This window comes from Danio rerio, chromosome 24 (genome assembly GCF_052040795.2).
Source record: "Danio rerio strain M-AB ecotype USA chromosome 24, GRCz13ab, whole genome shotgun sequence".
NCBI lineage: Eukaryota > Metazoa > Chordata > Actinopteri > Cypriniformes > Danionidae > Danio > Danio rerio.
In genome coordinates, this window is record NC_141044.1 from 31,742,917 (window position 1) to 31,769,090 (window position 26,174).

General features: G+C 36.2%; 2 protein-coding genes across 2 annotated transcripts; both read right to left on the minus strand.

Annotated features, from left to right (window-relative positions):
* Positions 1–271: 271 nt before the first annotated feature.
* On the minus strand, positions 272–8,775 carry nrros (negative regulator of reactive oxygen species). Its single transcript, NM_001003775.2, is given in 3 exon segments — positions 272–2,379; positions 4,319–4,439; positions 8,654–8,775. Coding segments are annotated over 2 exon segments (2,058 nt in total). The 5' UTR covers positions 4,427–4,439; positions 8,654–8,775; the 3' UTR covers positions 272–429.
* Positions 8,776–16,138: 7,363 nt separating this feature from the next.
* On the minus strand, positions 16,139–26,174 carry fbxo45 (F-box protein 45). The gene is given in 3 exon segments (NM_200595.1): positions 16,139–16,435; positions 21,792–22,148; positions 25,685–26,174. Coding segments are annotated over 3 exon segments (876 nt in total). The 5' UTR covers positions 26,018–26,174; the 3' UTR covers positions 16,139–16,249.

A 26,174-nucleotide genomic window follows, 5' to 3' on the forward strand; every position in this document is an offset into this window, starting at 1 on the left:
AGAGTGATTGGACCCCCCGATTCAACCTAGTAGGAGGTTATACGGATTGTTAATGGGAAGCAAGGAAATCAAGGGAAGGAGTGTGGGTTCAAGTAAACTGGTCTGCCTTAAAAGTAAGTTTTAGGGAGTAGGTGATTGGTTAAGGAGGCAAAGTGAGGGGTGGTCCTGCTGCCAAACCTTTGTTAACAAGTTAACTCCATTTAAGTTGCTTTGGACAACGCTTTTGCCAACTGAACCCATGGAAATTAACAAACTATCACTGCAGATAAAAGTCTTTTATGAACTTTAATGTCAATGAAATGAGATACATTCACATATTTGCAGACCAATATGGCCTAAATATTTCACATTAGTATCACATCTGATTTCCTTCACATCCTTAACTAGCATTTCTCATGTTAGTTCTTTATTTTTGTAGAGATCTGTGCCTCAATAAGAAGTTGGCCTCCAGCATTTCTTTTTAATAACACGGGGCAACATTCTTGGCTTAAAGGTGAGCATGTAAATAACAGAAATACCCATGATGGAAACACTGACTGTTACAAACAAAAGGATATACCACACAACAGACTCCTTGTTGTTATTGGTGAAGCCACAGTAAACGGCATCCGTAAGCACAACCTTGTGACGTCTGTAGTTTAAGTCCAAACATGTAATCTCAGAGAGGTCTGCCACATGGATGCCTTTGTTCTCTCCGAAAGTCCTGAACCAGTCTAAATGGCAACAGTTGAAGGCATTTCCGTTCATATAAACAGTCTGCAGTTTCTTTGCTAACAAGCTAGCATGTTCTGACTTGATGGTTGTCAAGGAGTTATCCCTCAAGTCCAGAAGCTTCAGGTTTAATGCCATTAGAGAATCGGGGAGTTTTGATAGTGAGTTTCTAGAGATGTTTAAAGATTTCAAGTTGGTGTACGGAGAAAAGTCGAAGTCTTGAAGACCGGTGTTGCCAATTCCTAAATGCTGCAAAGTGTTTGCAAGGCCTTTCAGAGATTGCTGTTTGAGGTGTAGGTTTGGATTGTTGGAAAGTTCGAGATGGGTTAGGGATGTGCCTTTGAACGCTGAAGATGGCACATTTTGAATGCTACAATCGGCAAGGTAAAGCTGTTTCAGCGAGGCCATACTGGACCACTCGACACATCCTGATAAACCCATGTAGTTTGATGAATAACACACATCCACAGTGTTGTGACTGAGATCTAGTGTGTTAAGATTTGGTAGACTTGTAAAAATCATTGGTGGGAAGTTCTGAAGGTCATTAGTACTCAGATTTAGATGCGTGAGATTGTTTAACTTGTTTTTAGAGGTTTGGCTTGCTTTAATCTCAGTTAGCCTGTTTCGGCTAACGTCTAGTTCATAGATGGTGACTGGTAGATCTTCTGAAGTCAAACTGAAAGACTGTAAACAGTTACTTCTGAGCTTCAGCCAGTAAAGTTGGGGCATCTGTTTAATGAATCCCTGAGGGAAATAGTTCACCTTGTTTTCACTCAGGTCCAAAAACTCAACAGAGGAAAGGTTACCATGAAGGTTCTCGTTCCAGAGATCCATGGTAATGTTGCTTATATTTTGCCCTAAGTTGTAGTAGTCCACACTAGTTGTCCAGTTTGAAGATGTGCTATTTGCTAAGTGTTGATAAAAACCGACTCGATTGTTGGACAACAGCAAAGTTCTTATTTGGTTGTTGGTCGGAAGGAACGGAAAAAAGAGCAAGTGGTTGTCAGAGAGATCCAGCGTCTCCAGTTGAAAGGTTTCAGTCAAATTCTGATTGGTTATGAACCACTCAATGGAATTGTGGCTGGCGTTTAGGACCAGCAGTTGAGTCATCTCAAAGTTGACCAAACAGGGCAAGCAGTTGAAAGCCAAATTCAGCCTCTGGAGTTTTTTCATATGATCAAACGCCCCACTGATCTCAAACAGTAAGTTCCTCTCAACGTTCAGCTCTTTAAGCTGATGGAGGTCTCTGAATGTGGACTCATCCAGCCTTTGCATTCCATTCCGGGACAAGTAAAGGGATTCAAGTGAGGATAGATTTGCTACCAGTACAGACACCATGTCCTCCGACAGCCCATTCCCCGAAAGATCAAGGGTCTTTAGTTGGGTTAAAGAGCGAAAGGCCTGGGCCACTTGCTTGTGGCCATGATGAAGTTCATTGTTGGCCAAATTGAGGTTTTCTAAAAGATGTGATTCAATGAATGCAGTCTCAGCCACCGTCATTAGCTGATTGTTTGCACAGCTGAACATCCTTAGAAAAGGATATCTTGAAAGACCATCTTGAAGATTTTCCAAAAGGTTCCTGTCAAAGAAGATCTCCTCAGTTTCATGTGGTAAACAGTCTGGTATGACGGAGAGCTGACGACCGCTGCACAGAGCTACTCTTTGGATCTGTGGAAAGAAAAGAGAAGGAAGGACTGATTTAGATTAATCTTACACACAATGGAAAAAATTAAACAGTAGCAGTATGTGACTAATATTTCCACTACAGTTCATTGGGCCCATTTAAATCTTTTCACTTGCAAAGCATATCAAAATAGATAGAGAAATAGCTTGTGGTTTGCTGATTAGCCTATATAGGTAACCTAAAAATGACCTTCCTGTCATGACATCCAAATTAATTTGAAAAAAAATCTAAAAATAATAAAAAAACACGCAAATCAACATTTTTAAGGGACAGGGTAGGGTAAAATCAGTGTGTAAAATAAGTATTGAACACATCAGGATTTTTACTAGTAAATATATCTCTAAAGGTGCTGCTGTCAGTAAATGTGACCAGATATTGGTAAAAGTTGCAAAACTCCAAATGCACAAATAGACCAAAACTTTTAGCTTGCGTAATACCAATGGAACGACAAATTGTCTACTGAAATATATTTATTACTTTGTTTTACATAACAACAGGTTCAAGGCACGGAGAATGTAAGCATTGTTCAGGTTTGATTTTTCCCCCCATACTTCATTCATTCATTCATTTTCTTGTCGGCTTAGTCCCTTTATTAATCCGGGTCCGCCACAACGGAATGAACCGCCAACTCATCCAGCAAGTTTTTACGCAGCGGATGCCCTTCCAGCCACAACCCATCCCTGGAAAACATCCACACATTCACACACACACTCATACACTATGGAAAATTTAGCCTGCCCAATTCACCTGTACCACATGTCTTTGGGAAACCGGAGTACCCGGAGGAAACCCACGCGAACGCAGGGAGAACATGCAAACTCCACACAGAAACGCAAACTGAGCCGAACCAGCGACCCATCGACCTTCTACCCGCGAACGTGCTACCCACAGCGCCACTGCGTCGCCCCCCATACTTCAACAGAGTCTAAAAATCTTGACGATTCTCTGGGTCTCTTATATGAAGTCTGATCTTAATTTCTGATCTTATTTTCTATTGGATTTAGTTCAGGGGATTGGTTAGGCTATTCTAGCAGCTTTATTTTCTTTTTTTTTAGCTACCGAGAGATTTCAGCTGCTGTCTGGGCTTTCCATGCTTTTTTTACACTTCGCTTTCTTCATTTGTTCAATATGTTATTTTTTGTCGTTTCATTTTATTACACATACTTATTTTCTAAACAAAATAGTTCTGTTTTCTTTTTTCGTGTGGATTACTTTGGTTGTTAACGACATCTGGGGAAAATTTTAAGTCAACAGCAGAAATAGAAATATGTTTTTCTTACTGTTTGAGATATTTACAAGAAAATATGTCTGGGAAATACCTATGATTTTTTCCTGTGCATTTCTAAAGGTTATGCCTGTTTAACATTGAAACTATTTAGTCAGTATAATTAATAATTATATATACCTCTTTAATTGTATTTATTTACTTATTTGATCACTGATCAGTATAATCAATTTAGTATTATTGATTTTGAACTTTAATCCATGTCAAAACATCTTTAAAACTTGCTTTTAATTTGTATTTTTGAAGCACATTGTTTTCCCAGAGATGGGTTGTGGCTGGTAGGGCACCCGCTGCTTAAAATCGTGCTGGATACGTTGGCAGTTCATTCTGCTGTGGCAACCCCGGATTAATAAAGGGACTAAGCCTAAGAGAAAATGAATAAATGAATGAATGAATGAATGAATGAATAAAAGGACATTGTACAATCATCCTGATCATTTTAAAATGTTTTCTGGGAAAAACGGTGACGTGTTCAACATTTTTTTCCCCCCGCTGTAAATTCTTGAAAGTTCTTGAGAAATTTTTCAATAAGTTGAAAACTAACACATAACAAGAATTATGATCATTTGCTTTCCAGTGAATTGCTTTGAGAACAACAGTTTCTGAGTTTTTGTGCAGTCTTCCTCTTTCTCACGTACCAGTCTGCAGGGGAAGGTCTGTGGATGTCCTGAAGCTGAATGCAGGACCAGCATAAGCAGCACCACAGCGTGACTGAGCACGACGGACAGGCAACCGCACACCGGCATCTTAACATGATCACTGTGATGAAAGGGAATAAAGCATATAAAGCATCCTGATGACATGAATAAACCATAAAAGAGACCACAAATGTAAATACAGGTTTATATATATATATATATATATATATTTATAATTGAACTAAGGTCTGCCTGAATACTCAAATCTGATTGGCTAAAAAGCCTGCATTAAACTTGTTCATGCAGAGGTCTACCTTAATTCCTGGCTGTGTTTTCATAAAAGTGTTTTAGGTGTCTAAATGCAACTTGTGATTATATAAGCCTTAAAAAAACTGAAACACAAGCACACAGCCACATACACATCTGATCATTTATTTTGACCAACAATGCTTTAAATGATAATGTGTTATTTACTTGTTTGTTTGTTTTTCAGGAATTTGGAATACACTTTCTAAACCATAACGAGTGTTGGGGGTAAAAAAAGAAAAAGAACCTTCCCTGCAAGTTCTGGAAGAGATCAAGCCTTAGCCAGGTGATAAAAAGTAATGCAAAATAAATTTGCAAAAGTAATGTGACGTATTACTTTACAAAAAAGTAACTAAATAACACAACAAGTTACTTTTTAGGGGGTAACGAATTACAAGGCGAGTTATGTAACAATATTATTTTTCTAAGTAACAGGTAAAACAACACATTAATTTTCAAAATTAAGTTATAATATTAAAAGTAATTTCTTAATTTTTTTTTTTTTATAAAAGTTACTTTTTAGTTTAGTTGATTTTCTTTTAAAAAATAAATTGGTGAATTAAAATGAAGGTAGTCACATTAAATCCCGAAGACAATGAGAGAGTGCAGGAACAAACAGAAAAGAAGATGCCAGAGCCTTACATTTCTGCGATGGAAAATTGACAAAAATGTACAAAAGTAGGAAAGCATTGCTTTAAACGTTCATTATTCTGTATTTACGGCAAATATAGCCCTGGGAACATTGTCCTACATTAATTTTTTATGTGTTTTTTAAAGAAGGTAAATAAAAGTTATTTAGTGTGTTGTTAATTGCAAAGCTCCTCTAGTAGAAAGGATAAGATGCCCCCCCCCCCCCCCCCCCCCTTCAATTTCTGAAACACATTGCTTTAAACTTTCATTAATTTGTATTTACGACAAGTATAGCTCTGGGATCAGGAAGTTCTCCGAAGATAATGTTATCCTACATAATATTTATTTTTTGGTTTATTTTTAAGGTAAATAAAGGTTATACAGTGTGTTGATAATTGCTCCTCTATTTTAAAAAAAGAAGAACCCCCTCCCCCTGCAAATTCTGATCGAGATCAATTGAGATCATGAGATCTGTTTCAATTCACTATAATCTTCTATGTGAAGCTGCTTTGACACAATCCACATTGTAAAAGCGCTATCCAGATAAAGATGAATTGAATTAAACACATTACAAGTAAGGAGAGTTATGTAACAATATTTCATTTCTAAGTAATGATTGAAGTAACTTTTAAAAGTTAGGTAATAACACTAAAGTTACTTTTTTACGTAATGAGAGTTATTTTTAGTTTAGTTAATTTGCTTTTAAAAATAAATTGGTTAATTAAAATGAAGGTAGTCACATTGAAACCTGCACGCAATGAGAGAATGCAGGAACAGACAGAAAGGATGATGGCAGAGCCTTACATTTCTCTAATGGAAAATTGACAACAAGTACAATAAATCAAACACATTGCTTTTAACTTGCATTAATTTGTATTTACATGTATAGTTGAATTCAGAATTATTAGCCCTCCTTAAATTTTTGTTTATTTTAAAAAATATTTCCCAAATGATGTTTAACAGAGCAAGGAAACTTTCACAGTATGTCTGAAAATATGTGTTCTTCTGGATAAAGTCTTATTTGTTTTGGCTAGAATAAAAGCAGGTTTTAGTTTTTAAAAAAACATTATAGGGACAAAATTATTAGCTCCTTTAAGCTATTTTTTTCGATTGTCTACAGAACAAACCATCATTATATAATAACTTGCCTAATCATCAAAACCTGCCTAGTTAACCTAATTAACCTAGTTAAGCATTTAAATGTCACTTTAAGCTGTATATAAGTGTCTTGAAAAAATCTAGTCAAATATTATTTACTGTCATCATGGCAAAGATAAAATAAATCAGTTATTAGAGATGAGTTATTAAAACTGTTATGTTCAGAAACGTGTTGAAAAAAAATCTTCTCTCCGTTAAACAGAAATTGGGGGAAAAATAAACAGGGGGCTAATAATTCTGACTTCAACTGTATATAGCTCTGGGATCAAGAAGATCTCCAAAGATAACATTATCCTACATTAATGTTTTAAGTGTTTTTTTTAAAGGTAGATAAAGGTTATACAGTGTATTGTTAACTGCACAGACTTAAAAGAGATCCAGACTCAACCAGGTCAGAAAAAGTAATGCAAAAGTAACTGAAAAGTAATATAACGCATTACTTTCCATAAAAAGAAACTAAGTAATGCAACAAGTTACTACTTTTGTGAGTAACTCAATATTGTAATGCATTACTTTCTAAAGTAACTTTCCTCAACACTGATCATAACTTTATGAAATAAAAAGATGAACATTTTCTGAGAATTTTCAAGTGGTCTCTTATTTTTTCTGTTGCTGTTTATACATTATGTTTATGTATTTAGTCAAGACATTTTAATTAATAAGGAAACTTTTTTGTGCTGAATGTTTGTGTATTTGTTCATTTGTGTGTGTGACCATCCATGATTCTAACATTAAATGTTGTATTTTTAGTGTATTTATTATGCAATATGTACAAATATATTGTTTTTTTCTGGTGACACTTTATAATGTTTGTGTAACAATGTCTTTTAATGTATTTAAATGATAATTTTTTGAACATTTGAACATGTTGCTACAATTCCGATTGCTGCTGAATTGAATTTTAATTACAGATGAGTAGACCAACCATGTAATAAATTAAATCTCAAATATACTCTACAATTATTACTTTAAGACATTCCATGTTTTATTGATTTTTCAAAACAAATACAGCTGAGCTTTATTTTACATTATGGGTTCATAACAGGGTCATATAATGTATGTTAAACTACATAGGTTCAGGCTAAATCAAAGTTAGTACCTACCTACTGAATTTTTGCTATAATTAGTACAAATTAGGAACAGGCTGTAAATATAACAAGATGGCTTCAGCTCCTAGTGGTATATGTGCCATGAATGGTGGTTATTTAAGGCTAAAGGTTATAAGTCTGATTAGTTTGACTGAGATTCTTCATCACAGTCAGAAATTGATCAAGTGTTTATTTGTTTTAACTTATAAATGCCACAGCATTAGACAGCATTTTAAATTCACTTCTACATAAACGTAATAATAACATAATTGAAATATGAAAATAAAGCATTGAAAAGAGACGCCCTGAAAATTCTGTTTTATACGTCACATTTCCATTTTTTTTTTCAAATACAAATATTGTCAGGATTTTTACAAATGTTAGTATTTTAGTATTGGGTTTTTGTTTTTATTTTCACAGAAAATTACAACAAACATAATAGCAAATATTTTTATTTGTTGTAAAAAAAAGCAGGGTTTTTAAAACCAATTCTGGATTTAAAAAAGGGGGTATTTTGCGTCTAAAAAATGTCATGTCTGAAACATGGCAAACTTTTTTTGTTATTTATGCAAATAAAAAAGCTCCAAATTACAACTTATTATTTAAACAAACATTTTAACAAGTAATGCATGCATACACTTTTCCAATTGAAGATAAAACCATAATACAACTCATTCTGGATAAAAGCCTTAGTGTAACATAAGCATAGTTAATACTATAATCAAGACTTATAACTTCATATACATCCATTAAAATTACACTTGAAGCAAAACGCCACAAAAGTCACCAAAAAGCTACGAAATTTGAGTTGTATACGGCTTTTGTTTTATATTTAGCCTGTATTTTGTCTTTAATTGGTTGACCTCTCTGCAGCTCTCTCAACTCCCTTTGAAACCACTGACCTTCTGCATAAAAGCGAGGACAATATTTTACCTCAGTCGTCACAAACATACACAATATTGCTTTATCCAGTCAGATTCGCCATGTTACCTCAGGCGAATATCAATGTAATGACTAATGAGTGTACTGAAAGTCATATTGAATCAAAGCGTTACCCAAATGACAAACTGCTATTAAACTCTTAATCTTTCAGTTTTTTTTTTATGCACACGCTGGTGTTTATCTCGTGAGTGTGTGTAACGCGCGCGCTTACCCCAGTGGCCAGAATCGCGCCCTCCGCTCCTCTGTGAACCTCACTGAAGACCATCACATCGGTTTGCGGGGAGGTTCTGCTGGCTTGGTCTCTCTTGTGCTTGACATCTGCATCTCTGCAATGTCTTTAGTAATTGCGGAAGCAAGCAAGCAACGGAAACGTAGTCACATGAAGGCAGTCAAGATCATCATTTCACACGCGCGCGCGCTCGCGCACACACTGCAAGGTCAGAAATATATGCGTTAACTGTTTTTTTTATCGACCACATCACACATCACAACAGCAAGTAGTATTTCGGTTTCAGTATCCTAATAGTGCAAAAGGAAAGTTTGAAAGATATTAATCGGTGGGAACTTTAGAAAATACACCCCAAAAAGAGGAGAAATTATGAACCGTGGAAATGAGATGCAAAAGCACCTGTAAAACCAGCCGAGCACAACATATTCGTCCTTATTTCAGCCTCAGCAGACCACAAACCTAGCAAGTGAGCACACCCAACGCACCCACTACTGGTTTCACTCATCAGATACTACTCAAGAGGAAACCACTGAGAGCTCACACCCTTTCCTTTCTGTGAAGATGCAGACCATGACTTCTGCTCGCTCAAACTGTCAGCGTGGCTTGTCATGTCCTGCTGTTGGCGAAGTGTGAAAATGCTCGCATGATAAACATTTGTTTCATTTCAATAGCAAAGCACATATCAAAGCAATCTACAGTGCTGCACATGTGCTATTTTTATGCTTTTTACCCAGCTGAAAGAACAACAACAGCATGTACTGGTAAGGCTTTGGCACATGACTGCTGCCTTGGGGCCATATGAAGGAAAATACGATTGGCCCCCCTGCTAGTACTGGCAATAATAAAAAAGTAGATCTCTGGGGGCCAACTAGGCCCTCAAGCAGGTCGCACACCAGAAGCGCCGCTCGGCGCCGCGACACGGCGCGTACATGACAGATTAAAGTATCGCACACCAGACGCGCACATTCGAATGATATTTAACATGAAACTAATCAGATGGCGCTCTGTGGCGCGGCTGAAAACTGAACTGCGTCCTGAGCCGTCGCCGGGCGCCGCCGACAGCCGCCGACTTGCGGCGCCGGTGTGTGTATCCTGATAGAAACCTATGTTTAGAATTCTAAAATACATGGCGCTGCGCGGCGCGCCGCCGAGCGTCGCTTCTGGTGTGCGACCTGCTTTAGATAGTCCTTACTTTGCCCTGCTTAACGGCGCCCTTGGCTGCTGGTTTTAACTGGTTATTGTTGATCATGAGATGGTTCAAGATGGTTCTTGCTTTTCTTGAGTTGGTTTACGTTGGTTCTTACTAGTATTAGGTTAAATTAAGCTGATTCTTGCTGGTATTGGGTTGGTATAAGATAGTCTTGCGTTGGTTTAAGATGGTTCTTGCTCATCATGAGCTTGTATAAGATGGTTCTTGCTCATCTTGACTTTGTTTAAGATGGTCCTTGCTGGTCTTGAGTTGGTTTAAGTTGGTTCTTGCTGGTATTGGATTGGTTTAACATCGTCTTAAGTTGGTTTAGGATGGTTCTTGCTCATCATGAGCTTGTTTAAGATGGTTTTTGCTGGTCTTGAGTTGGTTTAAGTTGGTTCTTTCTGGTCTTTCACTGGTTAAACTAGTTTTGGCTGGACTTGAGTGGATTTAAGCTGGTTCCTGCTGGTAAGATGCTCTTGCGTTGGTTTAAGATGGTTCTTGCTCATCATGACTTTAAGATGGTTCTTGCTGGTCTTGAGTTGGTTTAAGTTGGTTCTTGCTGGTATTGGGTTGGTTTAACATCGTCTTAAGTTGGTTTAAGATGGTTCTTGCTCATCATTTGCTAGTTTAAGCTAGTTATGGCTGGACTTTAGTTCATTTAAGCTGGTTCTTGCTAGTCTTGAGCTGATTTAAGTTGGTTCTTGCTGGTTCTGAGTTGATTTAAGTTGGTTCTTGCTAATCTTGGGCTGGTTTAAGATAGTCCTTGCTGGTCTTGAGTTGATTTAAGCTGGTTCTTGCTTGATTTATGATGTTTCTAGCTGGTCTTGAGTCGACTTAAAATGTTTCTTGCTGGTCATGAGTTGGTTTAAGTTGGTTCTTGCTGACTTGTTGATTTTTAAGCTGGTTCTTTGCTGGTCTTAAGCTGGTTTAAGCTTGTTCTTTGCTGGTCATGAGCTGGTTTAAGATGGGTTTCCTTTGCTGCACATGAGCTGATTTAAGCTGGTTGAGCTAAAACAAGCTGGTTTGCTAGTCTTAGGTGGATTCATCTAAAAGTTGCTGGATTTAGATGGTCTCTAACCCAGGCTAACCTAGTAAAACAGATCTTTATGTGATCTGCATGACCAGCTGAGTCAAATAAAAAAAAATAAAAAAAGTTGCTAAACCCCTCTAAAATTAAATATGACCCCACTGGGAAATTGAGAGGAACAGTTTTGTTTTTTAATTCAGCTGGGTATACAGTGTAATAAGGCTACATGCAAATAAGCAGGTGGTTTTAGATTGTTTAAATCACACAGCAAACAAATAAGTTTCACATTAATAAACCTCAAGTGGCCAAAAATAGTTTTCCTTTTGTGAAGAAATACACTTGTGCCAAACTAGCCATAGTTTTAAATTGTTGTCTGTGGTTGCTAAGTGGTTTTAGCGTATTGCCAAGCTGTTGGTGTTGAGTGTATGCTGGTTACTGTAGGTTGTCATCTAGTTTTTAGAGAAGTGCTAGGCTGCTGCTAAGGTATTTTACTAAAGTGCAAAACTAAAAAATGTTAGTGCACTAATAGTAGTTTTAGGGTATTGCCAACACAATCTCATGGCAATTCGTAACTTTTTGAACTAGTGGCTAATTCGTATGAATTCGTACGATCTCAATAGTACAATTTACTGTAAATGACTACATTTTTGTACAAATTAGCCACTACACTGACAAACGTAAAGTACTTATGTTTCCTTGTAAGATCAGACTGGTATTGCTAATTTATACTTAATGCGTTGCTATGCTGTTACTAGCGTCATATGAGTAATGTCAAGTGTGTCTTTTATATGGTTACTAGAATTTCATCTATTTTATTGTGCTACAAAGTGTCTTTGGTTAGTCTTTGCTTTGCTATTTTTACCCTCTTGCTATGCAGTTTCTAAAGGTGATATGAGAAAGGCTTACTTTGGTTTTACGTGGTTTCTAAAGTTTCATCTCTTTTAAAGTAGTTGCAAGAAGTTCATTGCTTAGCTAGCTATTATTATTATTGCATTACCATAGTGATTTGAGTAATTTTTAGTGTGCTTTTATCCAGTTACCTTAATTCCATAACTGCTAAGGTGTTCATAGCGGGTTTTAGTGCATTGCTAAAATATTTTAGTGTGCTGTTATGCAGATTTTGGCTACTTAAATCATTCTTAGTATGTAGTGATCTATGTTTTGTGTGCTTTTTGTGTGGTTTGTGCTACTAGGTGTATGATCGTAGTAGGTTTTAGTGTGTTGATAAATCATTTTAGCGTGTTTTAGCGATTTAGTCATTTTGAGTATTACTTTTTAGTGTTCTTTACAGTTCTTAGTGCATTGCTATATTGTTGTGAGGAGTTTGTCGTATGTTTATATTATTACACATTTTCTACAGTGTTTGAAGCTTTTGATGTTGTGATATGCAGCTGTTGTGTTATTTTAGCACATCTATGTAGTTGTTCTGGGTTTTTGAATCCTAAATGTTATGACAGTGGTTCTTAGGAATGCACAATATATCGTTTCAGCATCGATATCACAATGTGCACATCCACAATAGTCACATCGCAGGATATGCAATGTTGAGTTTACATGTTGACATTATATTTGAGCCATAATTTTGCTAACAATTTATTTGATGGAGATGAACCATAATAGAGTGAAAGTTTATCATCTGCTTGTGTTCTTAAGGCCTGTGACTGCATTCAGCGACAAAAATATTTAGTTTCTAACTTAAATAAAAATGTATTTAACTATTCATACATTGACGAATAGTGTTATTTTATTCAATTTATTCACCTGTTTGGCTCCACATGAAACACTGTAAATTTAAATGTTATTCTTTGCTCTGTTATTATTCATTTATCTATGCTTTTATTACATTTTATGTATGATTCACACCCAGAATAAGCCCAAGTCAGTGTAAATTAAGGTATTGTATTTTATTAAAACTATCTGGTGAAAATGTATTCATATCGCATTATATATTGCAGAAAAACAATATATCATGTCATTTTCGTTCGCTTTTTCGGGTCGCTTGGGCAGCAGTCTTGATAGAGAACCCCAGACTTACTTATCCCCAGACACTTTCTCCAGCCCCTCCAGGGGGATCACGAGGTGTTCCCAGGCCAGCCTAGAGACATAGTCCCTCCAGTGTGTCCTGGGTCTTCCCCGAGGCCTCCTCCCGGAGGGACATGCCTGAAACACCTACCTAGGTAGGCGTCCAGGAGGCATCCGAAACGGATGCTCGAGCCACCTCAGCTGACTTCTCTCGATGTGGAGGAGCAGCGGCTCTACTCCAAGCTCCTCCCGGGTGTCAGAGCTACTCACCCTACCTGTAAGGGTGCGCTCTTCCACCCTGTGAAGGAAACTCATTTCAGCCGCTTGTATTCGAGATCTTGTCCTTGAGATCTCAAAAGCTCATGACCATAGGTTAGAGTAGGAACTTAGATTGACTAGTAAATCGAGAGCTTTGCCTTTTGGCTCAGCTCCTTCACCACAACGGATCGATACATTGACCATATTACTGCTGCCGCTGCACCAATCTGCCTGTCTTTCTCACCTTCCATTCTTCCCTCACTCCTAAACAAAACCCCAAGATACTTGAACTCCTCCAACCTGGAGATGGTAAGGATTTCCTCTAACCTGGAGCTGGCAGACCACCTTTTTCCGGTAGAGCACCATGGCCAAATTATATTCTCGTCCATAGCCTTGTCACATCTCGTTTAGATTACTGCAACTCCCTTCTCTTTGGTCTCACTTATAAATCCCTCCGTAAGCTTCAGTTGGTCCAGAACTCAGCTGCCCATATCATCACCAAAACCCCTTCTTCTTATCACATCAGCCCTGTTCTGCAGCAGCTTCAGTTAATTTTCGAATTGATTTTAAAAGTTGATGTTAACATTCAAAGCTATCCAAAATCTCACCCCTCATCCACATTTCTGTTCCTTCTCGCACCCTGCGATCCTCTTCCTCCCTCCACTTCTGTCTGTTCCTTCTGCTCGTCTATGGGGAACAGAGCATTCAGCCGCTCTGCTCCGCAGCTTTGGAACTCACTACCACCTGCCATCAGAAACATTAATTCTCTTACACTATTCAAATCAAGACTAAAACCCCACTTATTTAAGATTAATTAATTAATTTTATCTGCACTATTGCTGTGTATATTTTTTTATTATTAACTTGTTGTTTTATTGCTCTTGTTTTATTGTACAATGTCCTCAAGTTGCCAGAAAGGTGCCTTTAAATAAAATGTATTATTGTTATTATTATTATTAGCTTATGCATGTTTTGGATTACATTAAATAATTTTAAGCAATCTTACAGGGTTTCTGCAGGTTTCAGCAAGTTAAATTTAAGACTTTTTAAGATATTTTAAAGACCATTATGAATAAAATTTTAGACTTATACAGGGATTATTCATATGATACTTTTTTCCCAATATCCCAGTTAGAAAATATTATTATATAAATTTTTAAATGTATCCATTCGAAAACCCTATAACTCTTACAAAGAATAGAACAAAACATCTTCAGTCCACAATAATAATATTTTAATAATAAAAAAATATAGGTCAGGTCAGTATCTTCAGCAGTAAATAAATGGAGAACTTTTAAGCAAATGTTTCTGTAAGGAAAGTAATGAAATGCTATTTGTAAATAAAAAGTTAAAAGTTTTATTGAGATTGGGATTGTTGGTGATTGTATGGATCTCCATGGCCAGATTGGTTAGCAATACATAAACAACGACAATTAGGACCTGTTAAAAAAGATTTAAGACCTACAACACAACATTTCAGTAGATTTAAGACTTTTTAAGACCCCGCAGATATCCTGTCTTAAGGCCTCGTTGTGGTTGAGATCCACTGGTCTGTGATATTTTGTTGCTTGAAGGCTTTCAAAAAATAAAAACAAATAAAAAGAAGCAAATGTTTTTCAGTTTTACGGTCCACCAGTTACAATAATAACTTTGGCATCTTAGAAAATTACCTCGCACTATGAGGTGTTACCAGGGTGTTAAAAATGGTTTCAGGGCTTATTTAAACCTAATCGAAACCCTCTCTCATGAATCACACGTTCCTTATAATAAATATAAATAATAATAATAAATATTACAAATAAAAATATTATGACAAGTATAAAGACTTCACAACTACCTAATTCTTTATGTTATTTAGTTGCTATAAGTACTGTAGTAAAACAATGTGAAGACAAGTGGAGACTATACAATACTATATTAAAAAATTAACTGGCAAATACATGCATATTTACATCATAAACATAAATGTGATCATATATGACTGTCACATATTTATAGCACAGGCAGTGCATCATGATATTTAAAGCCTTGAGAGTAGGAATTATATACTTAAATAGCAGCAATAATCATTGCTTTTGCTCATACCTATATAAATATAGTGAACAACATTAATAAACCGCCAGTAAAACTGATGATGAAATTGTCCTTTCAGAAAACAAAGCTGTAAAATAAAAAAAGTTTGGATATGTTGGTGAACATGTGATGACAGATGCCATCTTGTGGTGAAAGATATCTTTTCATTGATTCCGACATACAAGTATTAATTGGACAACAAATAATTTAAGAAATGATCCCACAACAATGGAAGTGTTTGTGATACGTTCACAGTCTGGCACAATTTAGAGTTTATTTGCAGTCTCCATAACCATCGGTTATAGCAAAGATAGACCTCAATAAATAAATACTATACACTTCTACATCACAGTTAAGATGTACAGTAACAAACAGAATAGCCAAATACTACCTTTGCCTGTCCTTAAAAATAATAATAATAAAAAACAGGAAGAGACTGGTATACTGCATGCAGATAACTGCTCTGAAAAAAAAAAAAACAGTACGGTAAATATCCAAACATCATTTGGCATGTTTACGTCTTAAAATTTACCTACTGTACACGTAAATGCTTTGTGTGTGTGTGTGTGTGTGTGTGTGTGTGTGTGTGTGTGTGAAACCATGAATCATCCTCTCATTCGTACAGTAGCTTCTCATTCCTTGCGTGTGTAAAATGTTTGTAATGAATTATAAAACTTTGCCACGTGTCTCTTCTAGTTTGGCTTAATTTTTTTAACCTATTTCATAAAATAGAACAGCTGCTCCCTGTGCGATCTCATAAATTAGATTAAAACCAGGTATTTAAAAAAAAAAAGTGTCCCAGGTTTTCAAAATGCATTAAAAACTGAATCCGCAGATGTGTGTTGGACATCCTCACCATCATCAATCCCGCCACCCACCAGCCAAACTCCCTTACTTTTTTTTTTTTAGTCCAAATGTGAAAAGCCATGAGTCTTATCTATGCCAAGCAGCGAATCCCATGATGCTCTCCGGCGTTATGAATGGCACTGATATCCAATATGTATGTTTATCCATCGAGAGGTCTTCCCAAATACACCATAGTCACTTCAGTGTTCCCATATACGGCCGAAACCGCTGGAAAGAGGCATGTTTTGGGCAGTCCTCGGAAAGCCACTCCAAGGAACTCAAAGCCTCGCTCGAAGGCTAGTGTCTTATCATCCATGTCTAGGATTACTCGTATTCTCTCGCCTATCTGAAAAACAAGGACAGGCATATTAAAGATACATTTATTCACAAGAAAAACACAAATTGACACAAAAAAATAAATAAATCTGTTCACAATTGACAGGTTTGGTTTTATTAATGGCCCGTTTTCACTGAGTGGTACAGTATGGGTCACCTTTATCTTGCGTGTCCTCTGCCAAAAGGGTACCAATGGTGGCGTATGGCAGAAAGTTTCAGTCGACGTCATTCTCGCTCAAGGAAATGTGAAAGTACGGTTCACATTTCCTATAAGAAGCACTTCTCACAAAACAGATGCTTCATACACATAAACACTTGTGTATAAATGTTCATTACTGATCTTTCTTTCAACATGATTTGATTATAACTGCAGATCAATGATAGCCTACTGTAACATCTGCAATTATATAACATAAATAAATAAATGCAACATATATGAACGCATACAGACCCTTACAACACGCAAAATATAGCCTACAATCAGTGCAAACCTCTCATCTGTATCTTTAATCTTGACCAGCACATGTAACCTTCGTAATTCTGTCATTCGAGTTCATAACAGTCCAAAAGGCATTGATAATATTTAAACACGGCAGTCTGTTTATGTTTTAGGTTGCTGAAACAATCATTTGCTCCTTTGATTTTGGCTTCTCCTTTGCTTTTTCGTGCATCACTATCACTTTTGTGCCTTTCTGAAAGGATCAGATGTCAGAAGCACTTCAATAATTACACGCATGTTATTATCATCAGCTACAGAATTTCGTTATTTTAGCACAAAGTGAAACCAGATATGCTTTAGACAGCCATGTAAACAACTATGGGGCACAGGGTAGATTCTGCTCTTCTTGGCTCTGTGGCTGTTCATCAAGATGATGACAAGGTGTTTAAGCTCGGCTCGACCATGGCTCATTATTAAATGTGTATATTTTTACGGTGTAATGTCTTTGGCTGTGGTGCTACCTTTGTTTTCATTCTCCTGGTTTGTGCACCCACTAGTGACGTATCTCTGTAAACCAATAGCGTTTAGCTGCGGGTCTTGCTCTGCCCTTTGTTGTACCCAAACAGTGGTACAGTACGATTCGTTAACTTCGCTTTTTGGTACCTTTTGACAGTGGAAAGCATACCAAACCAAACCGTACAACTCAGTGACAACGGGCCATAAAGGTGCAGTAGGAGATCTCAGATAGTCTTAAGTGAGTGCTCTCTTGAACGTAAAGTGTAACAAAATAAAGGTCTCATGATATCTCATCACAAGATATTAATTTAAATGCATGCTAATATTAGCTGTGAACACTCCTGCATCTACGTCGACCACTTCTGATTGGCTAAATGAAGACGCATGTTAATGCCAGATGGAAACAGCGCCTGATCACATCATTCACAGATCCAGAAATCCACTTTCTTCTTTTTGCATTTGGAACAAATACTAACACTGTTTATACTGAAGCGTGGCATGGAATATGTTATATGCACTGCTAGTGCTTTTCCCGTACTGATAAACTTTCGGTGACTGGTTAATTTGGCCTTTTTTTTCCCAATTTCATACGGTTCCTCATACAACATCGATGTTGTAATGTAATTAAAGAATAATCCCTTAAATCAGGGGTCTTAAACTCAAACAGGCGGGGGACCATTTCGGTGACTGACAATTCATAGTAGGGCCATTTTAACATTCAAGTACACTAAAAAAAGTATAAACCTGACATAATTGATGCATCTTAGGACAACAGATATGACGTTTATATTTCAAGCATCACCTGTCACCAGTGATAATGCAAATCAGCATGTATATCATGTCACACATCAGCTGCTGAAATATATCTGTGGTTGGTGTGTGTATGGCCGAGCCTTAGACACACTCAGTCATTCTTCCACAGAGTATAGGCAGTCAAAACCCTATCTTTTGGTTTCTTGTTGTACATATTGAAGGGGGATTTAAATGGCTATGAAAATACTACAAATAATAGGTATATTAATTATTATTCTGTCCCAACCAACTGTTTTGTCCCAATAGTGTAAGAACAGCAGAAAGCAGTTTAGGTTACTTAAGTGACTTTACTGGCAATTGTTCTTCTCAATATCTTTCTTATTTTTTTGTAAAACTGCAACAAAGAGAGGAAAAGTATGTTCATATTCACATTTACATTAACAAGTTCAATTCAACTAGCATTACAATTTTACTAATGTACATAGTTGTTATGCAAATCTTAATAAGCATATGTGGAAAACCTATTAAATGAAACCATTTGAATCGATTATTAGCAAAATGAACATATTTGTTACACCACCAGTATAACGTGTAAGCCCTATAATAATGTTTGAACAACAAAATACAGGTGGTAGAAAACTGATAATAATCAAACAACCCTTGAATATTTACAAAAATAAAGATTTAGGGAAAATAGAGCACTTACGGACATATATATATATATATGTATATATATATATATATATATATATATATATATATATATATATATGTATATATATATATATATATATATATATATATATATATATATATATATATATGTATATATATGTATATATATATATATATATATATATATATATATATATATATATATATATATATATATATATATATATATATATATATATATATATATAGGGTGGAGCCGAACCCGAATACGGTATTCGGAAAGGCACGAATAGCGTGTTTTTACGAATACTTATTTTGAACAAATACTTGAAAATTGAAAATTTGTAATCGGGAGCAAGAAAAACACTATATTTAAAAGCAGCGTTTCCTCATGAGACCACAGTGCATGCCTGCGTGAGTGAGAGAGAGAGAGAGAGAGAGAGAGAGAGAGAGAGAGAGAGAGAGAGAGAGAGAGAGAGAGAGAGAGAGAGAGAGACACGCTCAGTCAGAAGTCGGAGGGCGGGCACAAGCTTTTCCACAGCAACAGACAGAGAAGGCTCGGCTGAGCAAAAAAAATACTTCACTGCATCACTATTTTTGTTAAATAGATTTTTGTACCTTAATTGGGTTCCAGATGCAGTTTATAAACTTGTAGCGGAGTTTGATCAGGATATTCCATTACGCTGCATTTTTGAAGTTTGCAATCGGGTGCTCTCTGTTTATGCAACGTTAGCTCTGTTAGCGCGGTAATTTAGACAATAGACTGTTGACAGAGTAACGTTAACGTTCGTTTATAAAGGTTAAAACGATGCTTATGCAGTTGTGTCGAATAGTATGCACTTATGGGAGTTATATGGTACGTCTACATTACTGTCTTTTGCAGATAGCAAGATATATGCTATAGGCTAGTTAACCTTAGCATAGCTTCCCGTCCCTTTTTATTAACTTGAAACTCCTCAAATACATTTGGGCACCCGAATAGAAAAAGAGTGAGACTGCAGCTGAGCCATTTCTTGGTCCTCCACCAGTCAAAAAAAAAACAAAAAACAAAAAAAAAAACTTCATGTTCTTTGTGGAAGAATTTTACAGTCAGTGGAGCTGCAGATAAAACAAAGTGATACTGTATAATGTGTGCAAAAGTGAAATCAGCAGAGGCAGAGATATTAAACATCTGTCAACATCTTCTATCCATAATCATTCATTTCTTTTCGGCTAAATCCCTTTATCAATCTGGGGTTGCCACAGTGGAATGAACCACCAATTTATCCAGCATATGATTTACGCAGTGGCTGCCCTTTCAGCTGCTACCCAGCACTGGGAAACATCCATACACTCTCTTTCAATTTAGCTTACCCAATTTACCTGTATTGCATGTGTATGGACTGTGGGGGAAACCGGAGCACCCGGAGGAAACCCACACCAACATGGGGAGAACCCAGTCAGGGCTCGAACCAGCAACCTTCTTGCTGTGAGGCGACAGTGCTACTCACTGTGCCACCGCGCAACCTTCTATGTAATGTATTATCACATGCACTAAAAGCATCCTCTCCTGATACTGTCTGTGAACCCCCCACAAGCATCAATCCCCTCAATCAGCACAGCTATGTTCTGCTAAATCCTCCACAAGCACCAAACCATGAACACAGCCACATTCTGCCCCAGCAAGTCAGTTTCAAACATAAAAAAAAAAAAAACTGTCTGTTTTGTGGCTGGCAGATGACAATAGCAGGGCTGTATCTTTTAGTATTATATAGAATACTTTTGTTCTGCCAGATCTCCCAGGCAGGGTTTTATTTAGATTTATTTAGTTAATTTTAGTTTTTGGAATTCTGTCCATTGGAAAGAAGTTCTTTCAGAAGAAGAACAGTTTTTTGAAGTATTATTTGTTTTTATTCTTTCTATTCAGTGTCCTTCAACAAGAACGGTGGTGGTGGGGTTCATAATATTCACAATGGTATTTTATTAGCTGTTGGTTTAACCATGGATGAGATAATGGCTTCTATGTTATTTTCTTTTCAATGACGTTTCTTGTCACATGTTCAAAAACAACAGCCAATATTGCATGTCTATAATTTATATAATGGGTATAATTAAGCAATACTTTCACTATAATGTAAATTAGAAGTGTAATAGAAAAAAAATATATTTTTGCGCCATTTTGAATTTTACTCGAATACAAATACAAATATTTTTCCCCCCTCAACAAATACAAATACCGGCTGCTCCGCACATCCCTAATATATAAATATATATATATATATATATATATATATATATATATATATATATATATATATATATATATATATATATATATATATATATATATAAACGTTTAAATTAGCTCCAGAATTAAAACGCATGTTATTCTCAACCCTACACTGAGAGAAAATGAAAGTAAAACTAATCTGAACGCAGTACTTTAAATGTCGACTTGGTGGTGGGCGTAAACGACCTGTGGGCCGGCAGTTTGAGACCCCCGCTCTAAATAGACTTAAGCATTCATTTAGTTGTTCAGGAGTAAAACGAGACAAAAGACTGAGTAAATGCAAGTGCCATAGCAGCAGGCTAGTGCAGCAACTCCATTGAAAATACTGTGGTAAAATGAATTTTCATATTTTAAAGACATGGTATGAAATGGTGTAATTTAATGCAGTGCTTATTGTCCAGTCTGAGACCAACTTTATATCGTATATCAATCAGGCAGCGAAGATCATTGATTTAAGATAACAGACCCTAAACGTGGCAATTTTGTAACAACATACAGTTCACCTGAAGCGCTTAAACTGGGTTACTGAAAATGAAAGTCCTTCTGCATATACCCTATAGTGCACATAAGTTGTGAAACACCTAAAGACAGTCAACACAAACTAAAGGTATACAGGTTTGGATTAACATGAGGTTGAGTAAATAATTGATTTTCCTCCAGTCCCCTGAAAACTTGTATGAACTTGTCTTTAAAATTCTATTTGAAATATGCTACCTGGTATTTTGGTGCATTGTTGCACTGGGGAAAGTTGCCGTTGACCTCTCCATTGTGAAGCAGGTTATTATCTACTAGATTCCACCCCCAGCTCTGGTCATCGCTGCCTAGAAGTGCCACATAGCCCTGGCACTGCATGGGAGCCCTCTTGGTGGCGATGCCAATAACCGCCACCGTGCCCAAAGGACCCTCCCACCAGATCTCCCAGGCGTGACGCCCTTCAGAGAAGCCAATCTTCCCGCGGGCGCCGTCGGTGCTTTGGGCGATGGGGTTGCGGTGCAGGGTGAACCCGTTTTTCTTGATATATACATTTCTGGAGCAGTCATGGGAGCTTAGAGCGTGCTGGAAAGACTTCAGCTGGGAATAAAAGAAAATTACTGTTAGTTGGTTCACTACTTTTGTCCAATAAAATAAGCATTTTATACAGTTGAAGTCAGAATTATTAGCCTCCCTGTTTATTTTTTCCCCAATTTCTTTTTAATTGAGAAGATTTACATAACATTAAATTTCTAAACATAATAGTTTTAATAACTCATTTCTAATAACTGATTTATTTTATCTTTGCCATGATGACAGTAAATAATATTTGACTAGATATTTTTAAGACACTTCTATACAGCTTAAAGTGACATTTAATAGCTTAACTAGGTTAATTAGGTTAACTGGGCAGATAAGGGTAATTAGGATACCCTATATACAAAAGTTATTGTATAATGATGGTTTGTTCTGTAGACCATCCAAAAAAAATAGCTTAAAGAGGCTAATATTGACCTTAAAATGAGTTTTTAAAAAATAAAAATAAAAACTGCTTTTATTGTAGCTGAAATAATACAAATAAGACTTTCTCCAGAAGAAAAAATATTATCAGACAAACTGTGATTTTTTTTTTTTTTTGCTCTGTTCAACATCATTTGGGAAATATTTAATAAAGAAAAAAAAATACAAAGGGGGCTAATAATTCCGACTTCAACTGTATAATCATATAGTATTAATATAAAGCAGTGGTTCCCAATGTGGGGTCAGGGCCACTTACGGGGTCACGGGACATTAAGGAAATATTTAATTCATTATATTAAATGATATATTAAGTTATATTTACAATGTTATATTAAGACACAGCAATGGCCTCAGATGCAGCACTTTGTTTTTATGGCACCAGGTTAAACTCTTTGACACCTTTATGGCACTCATGTACATTAAAAATATATACAGGCCACAACTGAACATGGAGGATAGTCTCCAAGTGGCGTTCTCTAGATATAAACAATGAGTATAATTGGGTCTATTGGTATGTGTGCGCTGTTGTGTGCAAGGTTTATATATTCATAACCACTTCAGAAAATATTGGGGGTCGGGAGTCATTGGCATTGTTATTTTGGAGGTCACAGGCTGAAAAGTTTGAGAACCTCTAATATAGAGTTAGATGAGTGTGTGTAAAGTACATGAGGAGTTCAGATCCAAAAACCTCTATATGCTAGGGCTGGGCGATTAATCAAAAAGAAATCGAAATCGACACATTTTTTCAGGTCGATTAGGTTTTAGTATTAAGGATTACTTTCCGTACCGCTTGTGGAGTCGAGTGACCCTGCTCTGTTTTATACTCTGTGGCCACTTTGCCGCCACATCTGCTCTCTGGTCAAGCAGGATGATGAATTATTGAGCCTTACTTTGCACTACATTGACGATGATTGGAAGCTGACGCCAGAAATGCATTGAGATGGCATATTATCCGTTATATTCAAATTATTATTTACATGGAAATATTTGTTTACAGAAGATGCAAGAAATGCAGTGTTTAAAATATTATTTACAAGATTTATTTTATTTAGAAGAGATACAGCTTATTTTCTACTTTTAATATTAAAAAAAAATTAAAAAATAATAAATTTTGTTCCCAAAAGTGTAAGCTATTTATTTAAAAACATTTTAAAGAAAAATGTGAGTGTTGGTTTCGGGTAATGTGTGTTTTAATTTCAGTTGTTTAACGCTGAAGTTCAATAAATATCCATAGATAGTAGATAGTGTGTGTTTCCTTCAATTATTTTAATATCAAGTAATGCACCCTTCATTCAGAAATCTCTCATTTGTAATATGTGAGCATATTTAATTTACAAAACCTGTCAGTTAACTATGAGGACAAACGAACAAATTGAAAAAAAAATATTATGGTTCATTCATGATTCGTAATCGAGTCAAAATGGTCAATTAATCGAGATTTTGATTTTAGGCCAGATCGCCCAGCTAGCCCTACTAATTGCCATCTGAAATTTTTATCTAAAATGAACATTTTTCTTAATCTCCTGCGTTTATGTTTAGTTATTCCACTTTAAATGCATCGAAAATAACTTATGCTTTGACAAAAAAGTGACTTTACTGAACTTACACACAAGAGCCTGAAAAAAAAAGCTCATTTTAGAAGAAAACTGCAGATGGCACTTAAAGGTTTTTTGCATCTGATTCTGAAGTCTTCATATACATCAAGGATCAAAAATGAGAGGTGTAAGACAGCCTAAAATAGATATTTTCTTGTAAAATGTGTCCTGTGTTACTTTCTTTATATGGGTAAAAAAAATTAGGCATGGGCCGGTATGCATTTCTGACGGTATGATAACTTTAAATAAAAAGATCACTGTTTCACAGTATTGCGATTAATGCTCTAAAATGAGTTCATTTTAAATGTTTGGGTAAAAAAAAAAAAAATTTCCACATTGAACACAATATATATTTTATTTTAGGAAACATATAATATGTTATAACATATTAAAATATTTTGAAACAGTAAACATGATAGGCTAAATATTTAAATTAAATCAATGACTTCTGCTCTCTTCGTTAGTTTAAAAAACACTGATTTCTTTACATCATGTTTTAAAAAAAAAAAAAAACAAAGAAAAAACTCTTACATATACCTTAGGAACGGTATAACAGAACAAATTGCGGTTTTATAACCTTGACTTTTCTAAACCATGGTAAACCTTGGAATCGGTTATTATCCCATGCCTATAAAAAATAACAACTTTAATAATTTACAATATATAAAAACAATATTTTATACAACGAGAAATAATCAAGCATTTCCGAACAAGAATCTTACAAGATCTAGTCTATAAAAACTACTAATTAATTTTAAATCGATATATTTTGCCAAATGATAGATTTAATGCATTTGTTAGCAAGGCGTTTTAATAATTCCAAATATCACTTTTTGTTAACATATTTTCAGATGTCCAGGTAAGAATTACATTTGTTTTGATTTTACATAAATGTTACGCTAACTACAGAAACATTATTTCACATATATGTTGACATTTTTATTTGCAAAAGTTATTAAAAAAATTAAAGAAAACTCTCATTATTATTGCTATGATTTATTATCATTTTCATTATTGAATAGGATGGTTTATGCTTTCTTTCATCGGTCATATCTTATGTTCATTGCATGAGTATGGTAATTGTTTAGAATAAATCTTAAGCCATCACACGACCTGTCAGTAGAATATTTCAATAATTAAGTCGTCTATATGTATATGACCAATTGTCAGGACATTTGTGCCCATCAATTGCAGACTACCTATTGATTTGCCTGTCTCTGGGCTCAATATTTACAAATGACGTCATACTGAAGACCATTAGCGCCGTCTCGGTAGTTTACCTAGTAACATAACTGTATCAAAAAGATATAATGAAATACGAAAATATTAAAATAATAAATTGACCTTTCTTACTTTAAACTGAAAGCAAATAATACAACATTCTCTCACCATTCATGCACTGAACAAAAATATGTCCATTAAACAGAACAGGAATTCAGAAATGTTATGCATGATCATAAGTACTGCATTGTTGTTTATGTTAAAGAAGGCATTAATGAGAATTGAACTACACAATCTTACTTTTCCTTTATATGAAGCCAGGTTGCAGAGGATATCGGAGCGCATCGCTTCATCACTCAGTGAACGGGCGCACAGACTCCGCCACACCTCGCTGTTTTCATCCGACAGACAGTTGTTCCAGTGCCAGCAAACGAGCGAGCAGTTTAGCAGATCCATCAGCTCTAGATATGAGAATATATGCTCGAGAACACGGCTCGGTAACCGGCCTGCGATGCCCGATCCTCCGCTTAATAATGCGGCAGAACCGGCGCCCGACGCGGAGGAGCAGCAGCCCGCGGCGGCAGCGCCCAGACCCGCGGACTGCGCCCCTCCAGTGGCCACTGCGCCAGACATGACAGACTCCTCCGCCGAGAGCAAGCGTTGATATCGCCGCACAGCCGGGTTGAAGAGCGGGTCAGAACCCCGCCGCGGCCCCGTGAAGCACGTTCGCTTGACACATCTCCCAGTGTTATTGCAGTTGCGGCCAAACGGATCAAATCTAAGCTATGTG